Source organism: Oncorhynchus kisutch, linkage group LG14, assembly GCF_002021735.2.
Source record: "Oncorhynchus kisutch isolate 150728-3 linkage group LG14, Okis_V2, whole genome shotgun sequence".
Taxonomy (NCBI): domain Eukaryota; kingdom Metazoa; phylum Chordata; class Actinopteri; order Salmoniformes; family Salmonidae; genus Oncorhynchus; species Oncorhynchus kisutch.
Window position 1 is genome coordinate 45,443,665 of NC_034187.2, and position 18,705 is coordinate 45,462,369.

General features: G+C 44.2%; 1 protein-coding gene across 3 annotated transcripts in view; it reads right to left on the reverse strand.

Moving 5' to 3' along the window:
* LOC109903831 (protein Smaug homolog 1) overlaps nucleotides 1-18,705 on the reverse strand; it is a 97,037-nt gene that overhangs the window by 38,989 nt on the left and 39,343 nt on the right. For all 3 annotated transcript variants that reach the window (XM_031788439.1, XM_020500814.2, XM_020500815.2), the window contains exon 3: nucleotides 16,765-17,346. In XM_031788439.1, coding sequence (XP_031644299.1) covers nucleotides 16,765-17,346 — 582 coding nt within the window. The remainder of the gene's footprint in view (nucleotides 1-16,764; nucleotides 17,347-18,705) is intronic.

Consider the following 18,705-nt stretch of genomic DNA (forward strand, 5'->3'; position numbering starts at 1 on the left):
TGGTGTGTGTCTGTGTGTGAGATATACAGTAGAAGTCGGAAGTTTACATACACCTTACATACATTTAAACTCAGTTTTTCCACAATTCCTGACATTTAATCCTAGTAAAAATACCCTGTCTTAGGTCAGTTAGGATCACCAATTTATTTTAAGAATGTGAAATGTCAGAATAATAGTAGAGAGAATGATTTATTTCAGCTTTTATTTATTTCATCACATCCCAGTGGGTCAGAAGTTCACATACACTCAATTAGTATTTGGTAGCATTGCCTTTAAATGGTTTAACTTGGGTCAAACATTACGGTAGGACGTCCACAAGCTTCCCACAATAAGTTGGGTGAATTTTGGTCCATTCCTCCTGACAGAGCTGGTGTAACTGAGTCCGCTTTGTAGGCTTCCTTGCTCGCAAACGCTTTTTCAGTTCTGCCCACAAACTTTCTATAGGATTGAGGTCAGGACTTTGTGATGGCCACTCCAATACCTGGACTTTGTTGTCCTTAAGCCATTTTGCCACAACTTTGGAAGTATGCTTGGGGTCATTGTCCATTTGGAAGACCCATTTGCGACTAAGCTTTAACTTCCTGACTGATGTCTTGAGATGTTGCTTCAATACATCTACCTACTTTTCCTGCCTCATGATGCCATCTATTTTGTGAAGTGCACTAGTCCCTCATGCAGCAAAGCACCCCACAACATGATGCTGCTACCCCCGTGCTTCACGTTTGGGATGGTGTTCTTCGGCTTGGAAGCCTCCCCCTTTTTCCTCCAAACAAAACAATGGTCATTATGTCCAAACGGTTCTATTTTTGTTTCATCAGACCAGAGGACATTTCTCCAAAAACTATGATCTTTGTGCCCATGTGCAGTTGCAAACTGTAGTCTGGCTTTTTTATGGCAGTTTTGGAGCAGTGGCTTCTTCCTTGCTGAGCGGCCTTTCAGGTTATGTCTATATAGGACTCGTTTTACTGTGGATATAGATACATTTGTACCTGTGTCCTCCAGCATCTTCACAAAGCAGATGTCCTAACCGACTTGCTAAAACTATAGTTTGTTAACAATACATTTGTGGATTGGTTGAAAAACTAGTTATAATGACTCCAACCTCAGTGTATGTAAACTTCCGAATTCAACTGTGTGTGTGTGTGTGATATATATATATATATATATATATATATATATATATATATGAGAGAGAGAGAAAGATACAAAATTATGTGAAAACCCCTTTCAAATTAGTGGATTCGTTGCTGACAGGTGTATATATAAAATAAAATAAAATCGAGCACACAGCCATGCAAATGACTTTCAACGTGGCACAATCATAGGTTGCCAACATCAAATTTCTGCCCTGCTAGAGCTGCCCCGGTCAACTGTAAGTGCTGTTATTGTGAGGTGGAAATGTCTAGGAGCAACAACGGCTCAGCAGCAAGGAGGCCACACAAGCTCACAGAAAGGGACTGCCGAGTGCTGAAGCATTTAGTTTTACGCGCTAAATGCTATGTTCTCGGGTGCAACACTCACTACCGAGTTCCAAACTGCCTCTGGAAGCAACTTCAACACAAGAACTGTTCGTTGGGAGCTTCATGAAATGGATGTTCATGGCCCGAGAAGCCACACACAAGCCTAAGATCACCATGCGCAACGCCAAGCGTCAGCTAGAATGGTGTAAAGCTCGCCGTCATTGGACTCTGGAGCAGTTAAAACGCGTTCTCTGGATTATTGAATCACGCTTCACCATCACCATTTGTCCGACGGACAAATCTGGGTTTGGCGGATGCCATGAGAACGCTACTTGCCCGAATGCATAGTGCCAACTGTAAAGTTTGGTGGAGGAGGAATAATAGTCTGGGGCTGTTTTTCATGGTTCGAGCTAGGCCCCTTAGTTCCAGTGAAGGGAAATCTTAATGCTATAAGCATTCACTGACATTGTGGACGATTCTGTGCTTCCAACTTTGTGGCAACAGTTTGGGGAAGACCCTTTCCTGTTTCAACATGACAATGCCCCCGCACACAAAGCGAGGTCCATACAGAAATGGTTTGTCGAGATCGGTGTGGAAGAACTTGACTGGCCTGCACAGAGCCCTGACCTCTACCTCATCGAAAACCTTTGGGATGAATTGGAACGCCGACTGCGAGCCAGGCCTAATCGCCCAACATCAGTGCTCGACCTCACTAATGCTTGTTTTATACATAGATATTTTAATAGTGTGTTACATTGTAGCATTGTATTGATGTACTGATGTTGATGGTTCTCCGCCCAGGGACTACAGATTAACTTTTGCTATAGCTAAATATGGTGCAATGGCATGTTGTACATGGTCCCTGACAAATAAACAAAAAAATAAGCATGCTGCATACTCAAAGTTGTGTGGTTAGGGGGCTAGCTACTGCGGGTGGGGTGGTGGTGGAGTAGGGTGTTGTATTACGAGAATTAGAATCCCGCTTCGAGTCAACACAGCCTGCCTTGTGTTCAAACGGTTGTCTACCTTCTAACAACATTTCTGTAGTTAAGACGGAGACCTAGAGAATCACTCCCGATTAAAACAAACGTTCCCTCCTAAAAACTGACCCGAGGGCAGCTGGCTTTGAAACTTCAGCTTTCGCATTTAATAAACTGTTCCCAGGCCAGCCTCTGTGGAACTACATGGCAAAAGAGGCCGCTGGGCAAATGGGCGGCAGGTAGCCTAGTGGTTAGAGTGTTGGGCCAGTAACCAGAAGGTTGCTAGACTGAATCCCCGAGCTGACAAGGTAAAAATCTGTTGTTCTGTTCCTAGGCCGTCATTGTAAATAAGAATTTGTTCTTAACTGACTAGTTAAATAAAAAAAATAGAAGCCAGGTCACACAAAACCTGTCCCATTTGTGAGTGAGTGATATATATATATATATGTCACAGACCTTCCAGAAGAAGCTAGAGCGGGCACACTGGCTGAGAAGGCAAATGAGATGATGTACAGGAGAGCACTTTGTGCCGCCCGCCAGTCTCTTCCTATCCTTATATGCGGCACCACTAACTGTGTTGGCCTGGCTATGTATAGGACTTCACGGGCTGATTTAAAATAGGTTCCCAGCTAACATTACATGCTCCAGTCCCTAAATATTAGCCATTTTCCTTACATACAGACTCTCCACAAAGGCTACCTTACATGGGTAAGGGATGGGGCTAGGGAGGTACAGTGCGGTAAAAGATGGGGAGGAATGATTGTGAAAATTATTATACTGAATCCAAACATTACTCTGTTGATTTTACATGTATTTTACATTTACTGTACTTTTTGCCGCATTTGTTGATAACTATATCTGAAAAATACTCTGGATACCATGACAAGAATATTCCTGGAAAATGTGACTCGTTTCAGGAAACTAGTCATGTGTCGCACGTCACTACTTCACATGAGAGGTATTTGAAAGCGTATTTTTGTGTGGCAGAAATGTCTTTTGGAACATGTGAACTTTCACGTGCCTTAATAACAAACTTGTAATGCCATTTGTAAATACGGATACAATTATTAACTTACAAGCCTAATTGGTTTAGCCACAGAAAAAGTCAGAAACCTTCACGCTATCCATAATTGGCTGAGATAATAGATGGGCTTGGACATCCCGAGAGATGAGTTGGATTGCAAGACACACACAATGGATTGGTCTGCCATGTAGCATGCTTCTGTCTATAACATGAGCTGCTCAGCGTGAGTAGACAATCCATTCAACTACAGCTTTTTTGAAAGATATCACGAAGAACTGCAATGAAGAAGTTGATCGAGTTTTGAAATCAGCAGAATGCCCGGTGGAAGCAGAGTATGATAGCTAAGGAAATTCTGGCGTTTAATTGCAAATATGGGGTGGGAGTCGAAAAGAGAAAATACAGAAGGCTGTTGTATAAAATGGATTACATCTTCAAACTAAGGGCAACCATGGCATCCGTGACAGAGAGGGAGTAGCGTTCATCCATGTATACGGGTAAGAGTCTAGCTAGCTACATTTTCAGATCTTACATGTTTCTAATTTTGTCAGAAAATAATTTATTGCAAGTTATAGCATACAGTTAGCTAGCCAGGTAACGTTAGCCGGCTGACACTTGCTAACGTTACGTGTATAATCTGTGTAGTAATATTATTTGTATCTCAGAAAGTAATTTGCATTGGTAGTTATAGCCTAATGTTAGCTAGCTAGCTAACATTGAACCTAGTTGGTTAACTTTAGTTATCCGCAGATTCATGCATGGTAGTAACATTATGAGTTGGGATTATGGTTCATTTTTTAGCTAACTAGCTACATGTCTAAACAAGGCGGCACTATGCAAGTAACCATTTCACTGTACTATTTACACCTTCTGTAACCTGGGCATGTGACAAATAAATGTTGACTATATTTAATATAGTGTGTGTTTACCAGAGACAGTAATGCGAAGAACAACATGACCAGCACCAAAGTCAAATTCGGATATAACGTTAGGCCAACGAGTGTCCAAGTTCTAAAATCATGCGGTAGAATGCCCTGCTTTTATTTCTTCACACTCACAAGTTAACATGAACTTAACATTAGCTAGCTAGCTAACAATCTGGAAACAAACAAAAACATTGTTTAGAGAGTTGCTTTTAGTGGCCTGGTTTTCTAGATTGACATATCCTAAATACATTTTTAAGCGAATGGGCTTGTTGCCAGTTGTGATATTTTGGAACACCATGCTGCATATGTCATGTAGCATGTCGTTTTTTTGTGTTTATACTTTTTCAAAACGACAATGACAAGTTTGATGTCGGACGACAATAGAATGTTCTGTCTTCAAACATGTCAATAGAAGTAGTATAAACCAGCCTTTAGTCTGAAACTTTTGGTCGTTTAGTACATGGTCTCACATGTGAATCCTTTAAAAAAAATATTTATTTCAACTTTATTTAGCCAGGTAGGCTAGTTGAGAACAAGTTCTCATTTGCAACTGCGACCTAGCCAAGATAAAGCATAGCAATTCGACACATACAACACCACAGAGTTACACATGGAATAAACAAAACATAGTCAATAATACAGTAGGTGAAAAAAAGTCTTTATACAGTGAGCGCAAATGAGGTAAGATAAGGGAGTTATAAGGCAATAAATAGGCCATGGTGGCAAAGTAATTACAATTAAACACTGGATTGGTAGATGTGAGGAAGTAGATTAAGCAAGTAGAGATACTGGGGTACAAAGGAACAAGATATATAAATCAATCAATATGGGGATGAGGTAGTTGGATGGGCTATATTACAGATGGGCTGTGTACCGGTGCAGTGATCTGTGAGCTGCTCTGACAGCTGATGCTTAAAAGCTATTGAAGGAGATATGATTCTCCAGCTCAGTGATCTTTGCAGTTCGTTCCAGTCATTGGCAGCAGAGAACTGGAAGGTCAGGCGGAATTGGCTTTGGGGGTGACCAGTGAGATATACCTGCTGGAGCGCGTGCTACGAGTGGGTGCTGCTATGGTGACCAGTGAGATGAGATAAGGCGGGGCTTTCTCTAGCAGAGACTTGTAGATGACCTGGAGCCAGTGGGTTTGGCAACAAGCATGAAGCGAGGGCCAGCCAACGAGAGTTTTACAGGGACAGTGCACATTAATCAACGTTTCAGTAAAAGTGCCGGTTTTAGCCAGCCGGCTAATTTTCAACCGCAGTCCCTGGGCAGGTTATTAAAAACAATTACAATATAGACAATAGCAACATAGAACAAGCAAGACATAGCAACATAGGACAAGCAAGACATAGCATACAGACAGAGCAGCATAGAACAAAAAGCAGCAAGTCAAAATTCATAAAAGCAACAAAGTGTTTCCACACCTCACAAGCTACAGACAACAGACAACATGGAGAGCGGCAACACACAGCTAGGGACCATGTTCACAGATCTGATTGACCTTTAGCCATGTCTTCAAGCATTTTGTGAAAGTGTGATATGTGGTGCAGTTATGTGTGTCTGATGGCAGTGTATTCCAGACATGGGAAGACAGTGGGTAGTATATGGACCTTTAGTGACAAAACGGATGGCACTGTGATAGACTGCATCTAATTAGTTGAGTAGAGTGTTGGAGGCTATTTTATAAAATGACATCGCCGAAGTCGAGGATCGGTAGGATGGTATGTTTGGCAACATGAGTGAAGGATGCTTTGTTGCGAAATAGGAATCCGATTCTAGATTTCATTTTGGATTGGAGATGCTTAATGTGAGTCTGGAAGGAGAGTTTACAGTCTAACCAGACACCTAAGTATTTGTAGTTATCCACATATTCTAAGTCGGAGCCGTCCAGAGTAGTGATGCTGGACGGGCGGGCAGGTGCGGGCAGTGATCGGTTGAAGAGCATGCATTTACTTTTACTTGCATTTAAGACCAGTTGGAGGAAACGGAAGGAGAGTTGTACGGCATTGAAGCTTGTCTGGAGGTTAGTTAACACAGTGTCCAAAGAAGGGCCAGAAGTATACAGAATGGTGTTGTCTGCGTAGAGGTGGATCAGAGAATCACCAGCAGCAAGAGCGACATCATTGATGTATACAGAGAAGAGAGTCGGCCCGAGAATTGTACCCTGTGGCACCTCCATAGAGATTTGACACACTGAACTCTATCAGAGAAGTAGTTGGTGAACCAGACGAGGCAATCATTTGAGAAACCAAGGCTGTCGAGTCTGCCAATAAGAATGTGGTGATTGACAGAGTCGAAAGCCTTGGCCAGGTCGATGAATATGGCTGCACAGTAATGTCTCTTTTCGATGGCGGTTATGATATAATTTAGGACCTTGAGCATGGCTGAGGTGCACCCATGACCAGCTCAGAAACCAGATTGCATAGCGGAGAAGGTACGGTGGAATTCGAAATGGTCGGTAATCTGTTTGTTGACTTGGCTTTCGAACACCTTAGAAAGGCAGGGTAGGATAGATATTGATCTGTAGCAGTTTGGGTCTAGAGTGTCACCCCCTTTGAAGAGGGGGATGACCGCGAAAGCTTTCCAATCTTTGGGAATCTTTGAGGTTGAACAGAATAGTGATCGGGGTTGCAACAATTTCGGGAGATCATTTTAGAAAGGGAGGTCCAGATTGTCTAGCCCAACTGATTTGTAGGGGTCCAGATTTTGCAGCTCTTTCAGGACATCAGCTATCCTGATTTGGGTGAAGGAGAAATGGGAGGCTTGAGCGAGTTGCTGTGGGGAGTGCAGGGCTGTTGACCTGGGTAGGGGTAGCCAGGTGGAAAGCATGGCCAGATGTAGAAAATTGCTTGTTGAAATTCTCAATTATCGTGGATTTATCGGTGGTGACAGTGTTTCCTAGCCTCAGTGCAGTGGGCAGCTGGGAGGAGGTGCTCTTATTCTCCATGGACTTTACAGTGTCCCAGAACTTTTTGGAGTTTGCTACAGGATGCACATTTCTGCTTGAAAAAGCTAGCCTTAGCTTTCCTAACTGCCTGTGTATATTGGTTCCTAACTTCCCTGAAAAGTTGCATATCACGGGGGCTATTCGATGCTAATGCATAATGCCACAGGATGTTTTTGTGCTGGTCACGGGCAGTCAGGTCTGCAGAGAACCAAGGGCTATATCTGTACCTGGTTGTACATTTTTTGAAAGGGGCATTATTTAAGATGGTGAGGAGGGCATTTTTAAAGAATGACCAGGCATCCTCTACTGACAGGATGAGGTCAATATCCTTCCAGGATACCAGGGCCAGTTTGATTAGAAAGGCCTGCTCGTAGAAGTGTTTTAGGGAGCGTTAGACAGTGATGAGGGGTGGTCGTGTGCCCGTGTTTACAGATTTGGGGTTGTACCTGGTGGGTTCATTGATCATTTGTGTGAGATTGAGGGCATCAAGCTTAGATTGCAGGATGGCCGGGGTGTTAAGCAAGTCCCAGTTTAGGTCACCTAGCAGCACGAGCTCTGAAGATGGATGGGGGGGGGGAAACAGTTCACATATGGTGTCCAGGGCACAGCTGGGGGCAGAGGGTGGTCTATAGCAAGCGGCAACGGAGAGAGACTTGTTTCTGGAAAGGTGGATTTTTAAAAGTAGAAACTCGCATCGTTTAGGCACAGACCTAGATAGTATGACAGAACTCTGCAGGCTCTCTCTGGAGTAGATTGCAACACCGCCCCCTTTGGCAGATCTATATTGTTGGAAAATGTTATAGTTAGGGATGGAAATTTCAGGGTTTTTGGTAGTCTTCCTGAGCCAGGATTCAGACACGGCTAGAGCATCCGGGTTGGCAGAGTGTGCTAGGGCAGTGAATAAAACAAACTTAGGGAGGAGGCTTCTAATGTTAACATGCATAAAACCAAGGCTTTTACGGTTACAGAAGTCAACAAAAGATGGCGCCTGGGAAATGGGAGTGGAGCTAGGCACTGCATGGCCTGGATTAACCTCCACATCACCAGAGGAACAAAGGAGGAGAAGGGTACGGCTATAGGCTAAAAGAACTGGTTGGCTAGTACGTTGGGAACAGAGATTTCGTTCGGAACAGATTTCTGGGCACAGTAGATTTAAACCATTATGCACAGACAAAGGTATGGTAGGATGTGAATACAGTGGGGGTAAACCTGTGCATAGAGTGACGATGAAAGAGATATTGTCTCTAGAAATATCATTTAAACCAGGTGATGTCATCGCATGTGTGGTAGGTGGAACTAAAGTGTTAATTAAGGCGTATTGAGCAGGGCTACAGGCTCTACAGTGAAATAAGGCAATATTCACTAACCAAACCAGCAATGAACAAGGCATATTGACGTTAGCGGGAGGCATGCGTAGCCGAGTCCAGTGAGTGTCTTCAGGCAGCTAGCAAGTTAGCAGAGAGACCTTGGAGGGATGTTGCAATGAACGAAAGTCTGTTGTGGCCCCCCGTGCTATTACGTTGGCAGACAGATAAGCGGGGGCTCCGTGTGGAAAAACCAGGCCAATTGGCAAAATAGGTATGGTGGCCAAAGCATTTGTTCGATGAGCCTCTTAAACTAACAGTCCGATGTGCTCTGGACAGCTTGCATGCCGCGGTTAGCAGGCTAACGGATGGGCATTCAGGGGACGAGGCGACGAGGCGACGGCGGAGCCAATTGAGAAAACCCCCTCAGGCAAATCACATCAGTGGTCCAGTCGTGATGGGTCGCCGGGGGTCCGGGTCAAAATAGGTATTGTAGCCCAGGGAGTGGCTGAAGGGCTTCTTTGGCTAGCTGGGAGATGGGCCTGGCAGGGCTAGCTCCAGGCTAATTGGTTCTTGCTTCGGGACAGGGACGTTAGCCAGGAGTGGCCACTCGGGATAGCAGCTACCTGCGATGATCCATGTGAAGAATTTTCTTTGTCCGTGCTAGAGGTAGCTGATGACCGCTAGCAGTGGCTAGCTGACTACTAGCTAGTTAGCTGACTCACTTCTGTTGGGGTTCCGGTTCAGAAGACAGATCAGCAGGGCTCCGTGTGGTAACCCAGGCCAATTGGCAAACTAGGTATAGTGGCCAAAGAATATGTCCGATGGGCCTCTTAAGCTAACAGTTCGACGTGCTACAGACAGCTAGCGGGCCGCGGCTAGCTAGTAGCCAGTTAGCTGGTAGCCAGTTAGCTGGCTAGCTTTTGATGGGAGTTCAGGTTCTTAAATATTAAAATAGCAGATCCGTACCACATTAGGTGGGGAGGGTTGCAGGAGAGTATATTTAGTCCGTAGATGGAAAGTGATATTAAAATATATATGAAAAAACCCCAAGGAAAAACAATGTTTACAAGGGACAGGAAGTCACAAGACAAAAACACATCTGACTGCTACGCCATCTTGGAACATGACAGAGATGGGTGGGGCTTTAGAGGGTGTGAACGATGCTGAATGGGTGTAGACAAAAAAAAGAGCTCTCCAGCACGTGTTCCAAAACATTAAAGGGCGATTTTCTCAAAAGTGGGGTTACAAGTTGATTAACTTTCAAAGCGGAATTACTTTCCCTTTGTTCCTCAACTGTAGTGTATGATATACCATTTTCTAGCTCTGAGACTTTTATCCAATGTATAAAACAACATTTCAAATGTTGCTATATAGGACCGAATCCAGGTGGTTGGTCAAAAATGTGGGGTAGGCACAACATCATAAAAATAATGACAAGGGTTTGAGTGAGTGGACTAACTGGTGTCTCCAAGTGGCCACATACACCTCTCCAAAGTGGGCACAGTTCCTAAGAAATGTCAAAGCACTTTAATAACTGAAAGAAGAGTCTTCAACTAGAAAGGTGCTTTTTGAGCTGTCCTAGCTGTGCCGTTGAGAAACTAGAGCGAACACACAGTTTTTTGGTTTGAAACACAAACCTGCATCCCCGCCATAACATTTTACAGTTGTTGTTTACACAATCCAAAAACGGTCCACTGTAAATCTCAATCTGGGTTAGATGAGTATCATTTGAAAGCCTGTTATATTGCCAATATGACTAGCTAAATTATAAACTATGCAATTCAGGGAAACGGATCATAATTTTGGTGACCATAAAAAGGAGTCATGAGTGCATTCAGGTGCATGTGCCACAATGAAGAGCACCAGCTGTTCCGGACGACTGTGTGATCACTCTCTGTAGCCGATGTAAGACTTAAACAGGTTAATATTCACAAGGCCACAGTGCCCGAGGGACTAACAGAACCCATAATCAGAGCATGCGCTAACCAGCTGGCAAGTGTCTTCATTGACATTTTCAAACTCTCCCTGATCCCTGATCCCATCTGTAATACCTACTGGCACCCCTGACTGGCAATGCACAAACAATGCTTAAACATATATAAACAATATAGTTATAGAGATAAACTCAAAAAAACTGTAGTTTATTAATGTTTCAATGGAACCAACCAAAATAATTTATTGATTTAATTAAAAATCAATGTCCTCCAAATCAAGGTTTTACAATTAATGGCGCCCTTGAAGATTATTGTAAATAACATCTACCAAAATTAAACCACAAATTAAATTCCACTTATTTAAGTTTATCTAAAGTATCAAGGAACCATATTGTGCCATTACATCACTTCCTGTTTCACTAGGGTATAAAAATGAGGTAACACACATGCAATATCCTTTTGTCATCCAACACCATGAAGAAAAACAAACAAACTGGCAGTTCAAAAGAGACAGATGGTCATAGACCTTCATAAATCTGGCAATGGCTTCAAGAAGATCCACAAACAATTGAATATACCACTGAGCACAGTCAGGGAAATTATTAGAAAATTCAAAAGATATGGGAACAGTTGAAAACCTCACGGGTAGAGGACACAAATGCATTTTGCCCCCAAGGATAGGGAGGAGGATGGTGAGAGAAGCAACAAAATCCCCAATTAATACTGAAAGAATTGCAGGCCTTGGTGGCATCTTGGGGTCACCAGGTTTCAAAAAGCACCATCAGAAGCCACCTCCACATCCACAGGCTCTTTGGAAGGGTTGCCAGAAGAAAGCCCTTTCTGACCCCAAGACACAGACGCCAGCACTTGGAGTTTGCCAAACGTCATTTAAATTATGACTGGAAAAAGGTGCTCTGGTCAGATGAGACCAAAATTGACCATTTGTCAGATACAGCATCGGCATGTTTGGCGTGGAAACAGAGATGCATACAAGGAGAGGCACCTCATACCGACGGTGTAATATGGAGGGGGGTCAGTGATGTTTTGGGGCTGTTTTAATTCCAGAGGTCCAGGGGCACTGGTTAAGATTGTTGGCATAATGAATTCTACCAAGTATCAGGCAATTTTGGCTGACAATCTGGTTGCCTCTGCCAGAAGGCTGGGACTTGGCCGTAGGTGGACTTTCCAACAAGACAATGACCCGAAACATACCTCAAGATCCACACAGAAATGGTTATGTGACAACAAAATCAATGTTCTGCCATGGCCATCTCAGTCGCTGGACCTCAATCCAATCGAAAAACGGTGGGCTGAGTGGAAGAGGGCAGTTGATAAGCACAAACCCAAGAAAGTGAAGGATCTGCATAGAGGAATGGTCCAAAATCCCTCCAAATGTGTTCCTTAACCTTGTCAAACATTGGAAAAGACTACATGCTATTATTCTTGCCAGAGGTGTTTGCACTAAGTACTAAATGAGTAGTGCCAATAATTATGAAACCTTGATGTTGGTTAAATTTACTTTGTATTAAATAGTTGAATGATTTTGGTTGGTTCCATTGAAACCTTAATAAAGTACAGTGTTTCTCACATGTTGGTATTTTGAGTTTCTCTCTATAATTATAATGTTTATATTTTTTTCATTATTGTTTGTGCATTGCCAGTAATTTTGGAGCCCACTGTACATGTTTCAAGCACACCACCATAGTCCCTGTGCCCAAGAACGCCAAGATACTGTCTAAATGACTAAATTGCCCTATTGCACTTACATCTGTAGCCATGAAATGCTTTGAAAGGTTGGTAATGGCTAGGGCTGTAGCGGTCACAAAATTTTGTCAGTCGGTGATTGCAAATTACTGTCGGTCTTTTTTCTTTACCCCCTTTTCTCCCTAATTTCATGGGATCCAATTGTTAGTAGTTACTGTCTTGTCTCATCGCTACAACTCCCGTACGGGCTCGGGAGAGACAAAGGTAGAGAGCCATGCGCCCTCCGAAACACAACCCAACCAAGCCGCACTGTTTCTTAACAGCGCGCCTCCAACCCGGAAGCCAGCCGCACCAATGTGTCCGAGCAAACACTGTACACCTAGCGACCTGGTCAGCGTACACTGCGCCTGGCCCACCACAGGAGTCGCTAGTGCACGATGAGACAAGGATATCCCTACCAGCCAAACCCTCCCTAACCCGGACGACGCCAGGCCAATTGTGCGTAGCCCCATGGACCTCCCGGTCGCGACAGAGCCATAGAGCACTGCGCCACACATTTTGCATCTCCTGGCTTCCACACAAGCCACTGATGCTGACCTTTGGAACAACTACATTTTAAAAAAGTATAATAAATCCATGTAATATAGTCTACACCTTTACAATAAATCCATTGTTTATTTTAGACAGGTCTAAATAAAATCAACCATGTTTGAAAATATCCGGACTTCTGGGACTGCTCAAAGACGGGACTGGTAACCCTCAGATTGCAGCTCTAACCTGCTCACATTAAACAAGCGTAGATGAAGACCGCGCACCCTGAGTAGTCAACGACATGGGTATTTTGTCTCCGATTCAAAAAGTTGTCTGGGACAGGTAAATAAGGGCCAAAATCATGTTGTGTACACCTGGCTTAATGTACAGTCGTGGCCAAAAGTTTTGAGAATGACACAAATATACATTTTCAAAGTCTGCTGCCTCAGTTTGTATGATGGCAATTTGCATGTACTCCAGAATGTTATGAAGAGTGATCAGATGAATTGCAAAGTCCCTCTTTGCCATGCAAAGGAACTGAATCCCCCAAAAACATTTCCACTGCATTTCAGCCCTGCCACAAAAGGACCAGCTGACATGTCAGTGATTCTCTCGTTAACACAGGTGTGAGTGTTGACGAGGACAAGGCTGGAGGTCACTCTGTCATGCTGATTGAGTTCGAATAACAGACTGGAAGCTTCAAAAGGAGGGTGGTGCTTGGAAACATTGTTCTTCTTCTGTCAACCATGGTTACCTGCAAGGAAACACGTGCCGTCATCATTGCTTTGCACAAAAAGGGCTTCACAGGCAAGGATATTGCTGCCAGTAAGATTGCACCTAAATCAACCATTTATCGGATCATCAAGAACTTCAAGGAGAGCGGTTCAATTCATGTGAAGAAGGCTTCAGGGTGCCCAAGAAAGACCAGCAAGCGCCAGGACCGTCTCCTAAAGTTGATTCAGCTGCGGGATCGGGGCACCACCAGTACAGAGCTTGCTCAGGAATGGCAGCAGGCAGGTGTTAGTGCATCTGCATGCACAGTGAGGCAAAGACTTTTGGAGGATGACCTGGTGTCAAGAAGGGCAGCAAAGAAGCCACTTCTCTCCAGGAAAAACATCAGGGACAGACTGATATTCTGCAAAAGGTACAGGGATTGGACTGCTGAGGACTAGGGTACAGTCAATTTCGCTGATGAATCCCCTTTCCGATTGTTTGGGGCATCTGGAAAAAAGCTTGTCCGGAGAAGACAGGGTGAGCGCTACCATCAGTCCTGTGTCATGCCAACAGTAAAGCATCCTGAGACCATTCATGTGTGGGGTTGTTTCTCAGCCAAGGGAGTGGGCTCACTCACAATTTTGCCTAAGAACACAGCCATGAATAAAGAATGGTACCAACACATCCTCTGCTTTTTCCAGCATGATGGAGCACCTTGCCATAAGGAAAAAATTATAATTAAGTGGCTCGGGGAACAAAACGTTGATATTTTTGGGTCCATGGCCAGGAAACTCCCCAGACCTTAATCCCATTGAGAATTTGTGGTCAATCCTCAATAGGCAGGTGGACAAACAAAACCCCACAAATTCTGACAAACTCCAAGCATTGATTATGCAAGAATGGGCTGCCATCAGTCAGGATGTGGCCCAGAAGTTAATTGACAGCATGCCAGGGCGGATTGCAGAGGTCTTGAAAAAGAAGGGTCAACACTGCAAATATTGACACTTTGCATCAACTTCATGTAATTGTCAATAAAAGCCTTTGACACTTATGAAATGCTTGTAATTATACTTCAGTATTCCATAGTAACATCTGACAAAAATATCTAAAGACACTGAGGCAGCAGACTTTGTGAAAATTAATATTTGTGTCATTCTCAAAACTTTTGGCCACGACTGTACATATTAACATACGTATGAACGTATGGAGACAGATCCATAGTCCCTCCCACCCAATTTCATTGTGGGGGAAGAATAATTTTTGGGGTCCAGTCTCCAAATTAGGGAATATTTCTAGTCAAACTTTCAAGCTTAAAAGCCCCTATCTAACTAGGCAAGTCAGTTAACAAATTCTTATTTACAATGACAGCCTACCCCGGCCAAACACTCCCCTAAACTGGACAACGCTGGGCCAATTGTGCGCTGCCCCATGGGATACAGCCCAGGATCGAACCAGGGTCTGTAGTGAAGCCTCTAGCACTGAGCTGCAGTGCCTTAGACCACTGCGCCACTTCTTGGGTAGTCTAGAACAGTCCAATGACTTCACTGGTTGAAATGGTTGAATATAAAATCAAACTAGAGAAAATTACTTAATGTGGGTATAAGCTAAAATTCTTTCTAACCTAACCACTTTGGCTGACAGTAAATTTACTTGCGTTGGGGTGAGGATTACTAGGGCCACATTCAGTAAGCAAACGTTGTGGATTGTTGCAAATATATATCATGAATAGAGCGGACATGATTCTACATATCAGGCATGTTTGTTGTACGTGAGATATCTCTATCCGAACGTTCTACAAAGTTGTGCCCAACCCAAATTGTTTTCAGCAATTTAGACATCCTGGCTGATTGGCTGGCTAATCCCACAGGGACCTACCATTGGCTAAAAGAAGGGCAACTCTAGGTTAGAGTTGTGAAATCGTTCCTTTGTGCGATGGACATACTGCTGAAACTCCCAAGCCTAGTCAAAAATAAAAGAGGATCTTGTGCTTGGCCCAGAGCTTTAAATGTGTCCTTATTTATATCCTCAGCTGTCTCCTTCATTGGAGAAAAAAAAAATACCAATGCATTCTTCGGCTGGAAATATCCTGCTCTAACCACAGATATGTTCAATCTGACTGGCTTTGGGGTGCTGGAGCACAGTAGGGCCTACACACCCACCTACCGCTTTAGACTTCCACACAGCGGGCAGACATTTTTCTTTCCTTTGTCAGTGGCTACTGGCTGGCTGGGTTGGTTTGTTTGGAGTCTGTTTACCTATGTGACGGCCTGACCTCATCTAGAATGTTCTCGTACTAAAAATCAAATCAAATTTGATTTTGTCATGTGCTTAGTAAACAATAGGTGTAGACTAACGCAGAGACAAAAAGTTGTCGAAAAAGAATAACATGAGAAGCTAGGGAAGAATAACCTGGATGATGACAGATAATGGCACCTTCAGACCTATAGTATTGGGTTAGGGTCAGGCTTGGGTTTAAGTCCTATTAGAAATAGTTTCAGATAGAAATATCACAAATAGAGCTGACACGATTCCTTATTCTCCATATCAGAGGCATGATATTTCTATCTGAACATTCATTCAAATACTTCAGAAGTCACAAAACTGCAAAACCCGGCCACCTGGCACTCCAGACAGGATAAAGAAAAAACAAAGAGTATTAGAAATATTTCAAATAGTATTTTAGCCCAGGTCTGGTCAAACAGGAAGACCCTTTATTTGAAACGGTTGCTAATACACTAAAGAGGTGTAAAATGTAATTGTAAATCCCACTAAACTATAATTTCAAACAGTCCGGAGGTGAGTTAAATCCCTTTAATAAAGACCACCCTCTTGTCAGTAGCATTCAGGAACCCTGATTAAGCACATGCAACTGCTGAGCATGCTGCTAAGAGTGTGAGTCTTCAAATACAAAAACAACCATAAGTGGTGGAGAAGGCCACGGCTCGACACGGCTTCCTTTCCTCGTCTCCTTTCATTCACCACAACTGATGGTGAAAAGCCTGGGTAGCTTTTCAAACTTAACGACTTGCTCTTTGCAGGATAAGCCAGATTACTACTGTAATGCAAACAGGGTGTAAATAGGGCTTTATGAATTCAATTTGATTGATTTATTGGACTGCTTTCAGATCAGTGCTGATCCAGAAAGAACGTAAACCAGGAGAAGACACGAGGAAAGGAAGCTATGTCAGACTTTTGGGACGTAACCTACAAAAAGCAGGAAATCGAAAAAGAGCCACTCACTGCTGCCGCCCGTGCCAACCGTGTTGATACTCCCAGGCACCGAGGAGGACGGGTAGAGTGCCAGGTGCCCGCCATTCTCACACCCTCCATGCCCCTGCTGCTGTTGGTGCCAACCACTGCCCAATCCAGAGTCCCTGGACCCCTGCCAGCCGTTGAGCCTATCATCCGAGCCGTAGCGCTGGTGGTGGTACAGCTGACCCAGGTGGCACCCTGAGGAACTCCAACTGGACCCCGACAAGGAGTGTGTCGAGGGGGGCGTCTGATGGAGTGAGGCCGGGGCGGGGGGTGGCCGTTCCAACGAGTCACCCCGGGCAGCGGCGCGCTCCTCCAGATGGTTGAGCCAGAGGGCGAGAGCGGCGCGGTCGTCCAGCGAGGTGGCCGGGTGGATGAGGGCGTAGGAGAGGAGCTGCCGTGACTCTTCGAGGTGGCGGCCATGGTCGATGGTGTGCGCCAGGATGCGGGGGAGGAGGCGCATGTACTCGCCCTTGGCTTCGACGTTGCCCGGCTTGAGCAGGGGCAGGTGGGTGAGGACCAGGGAGATGACGCGCTCCTTGGGCTCGCCCTGCCACTGGCTGATCACCACTGGGGGAGGAAGAGAGGAGGGGAGTGGAGAGAAAAAAAAAGAGAGAGGAAGGGTTAGTACAAAAATCTACAGTACAACATAACCGTGGCTTATTCAGGATGGTGCAACACTTTGCATATAGCAATGTGTGTGAGACGATCCCTTATCCAGCAAGTCAGAACATCAATTCTGTTCCACACAATATCTTTCGGTAGAAATGTTCTGTAATTGCCTTCGCACTGGGCTGAGTGAAGCCCGGGATAGACCTATTGTGTTAGTATTAGCTTGTTCTCTCTAAGGAAAGAGGCAGGGTGGATTTGGCCTTCGGTTCGACAGAACTCCAGGCAAAGCCACTCTCTCTTCACATTCCAACAGATTCTCAACTTATCCCCAACATATTATGGGAGTTGGAAGAAAACTAAGTACTCCAGGTATTCCCAAACAATTATGTTGTGGGAGCTCTTGCTTGTAGGAAATCCAGATGCCTTCCCCACCCTTAAACAGGACTTGACAGGAACATAAAATAATCATAACCTGTTTACAACCACACATGGTGGTGGGCAGACGGAGAAAGCAAGGGGTGGATGGAAGAACGAGAGGCGATAAAGGACAAGATCGATTACGAGGGGTCGCTTTTTATTTTCCTCTTTTGTTAAAATCGCCACGTTCAAATTCTTTAAAAGTGCATCCCCTCCTTCCTCTAAGTAATCACGGGTTAGAAATGAATGGACAGGTGAAAGCCATGTGGAGTTCACTTGTCCAATCATGCCTAAATCAGTGATAACATCAAGGAAGAATGGACAATAAAAGGAATATTTAGAAGTCTAGAGTGTGTGGGTAGGTAGTTAGTTGAGCCCTAGGCAGTGTGGCTGCTATACCTATCCTGTGAGGTCGTGGAGCCTATTGTTGTCTCCGCACTGCAGCCGTGAGAAGCATGCGTCTCAGAAACATTACGTCATTCCTATCAGATTGGGACAGAGGCTATACATACGTCCGGGTCGAAGCTGTGGGGCTCAGGCCTGACCGCCACCGAGAATAGAGGAGACTGTATTGTAAGAGTAGAGGATACTGCAGTCAGCCCAGGGGTTAACTTCCTGTTTAGGGATCGGGATGTGTGCATGTTTGTGTGACTCTTTACGTCATTGGTCAAACATAACAGGCCGGGCAGATGTAGGCTACTGTAGTCCTCATCTCTAATTCTGATACATGACGAGAGGGAATAGATAAATACTAAATATATATCTAAATAATAAATGATAGAATAATACTACAGTACACAGTATTCTCCAGAGGTCACAGCTTGTCACAGAAACAAAGGTTCTGTCCCAAATGGCACTCTATTCCCTATATAGTGTATTACTTTTGACTAGGTCCCATAG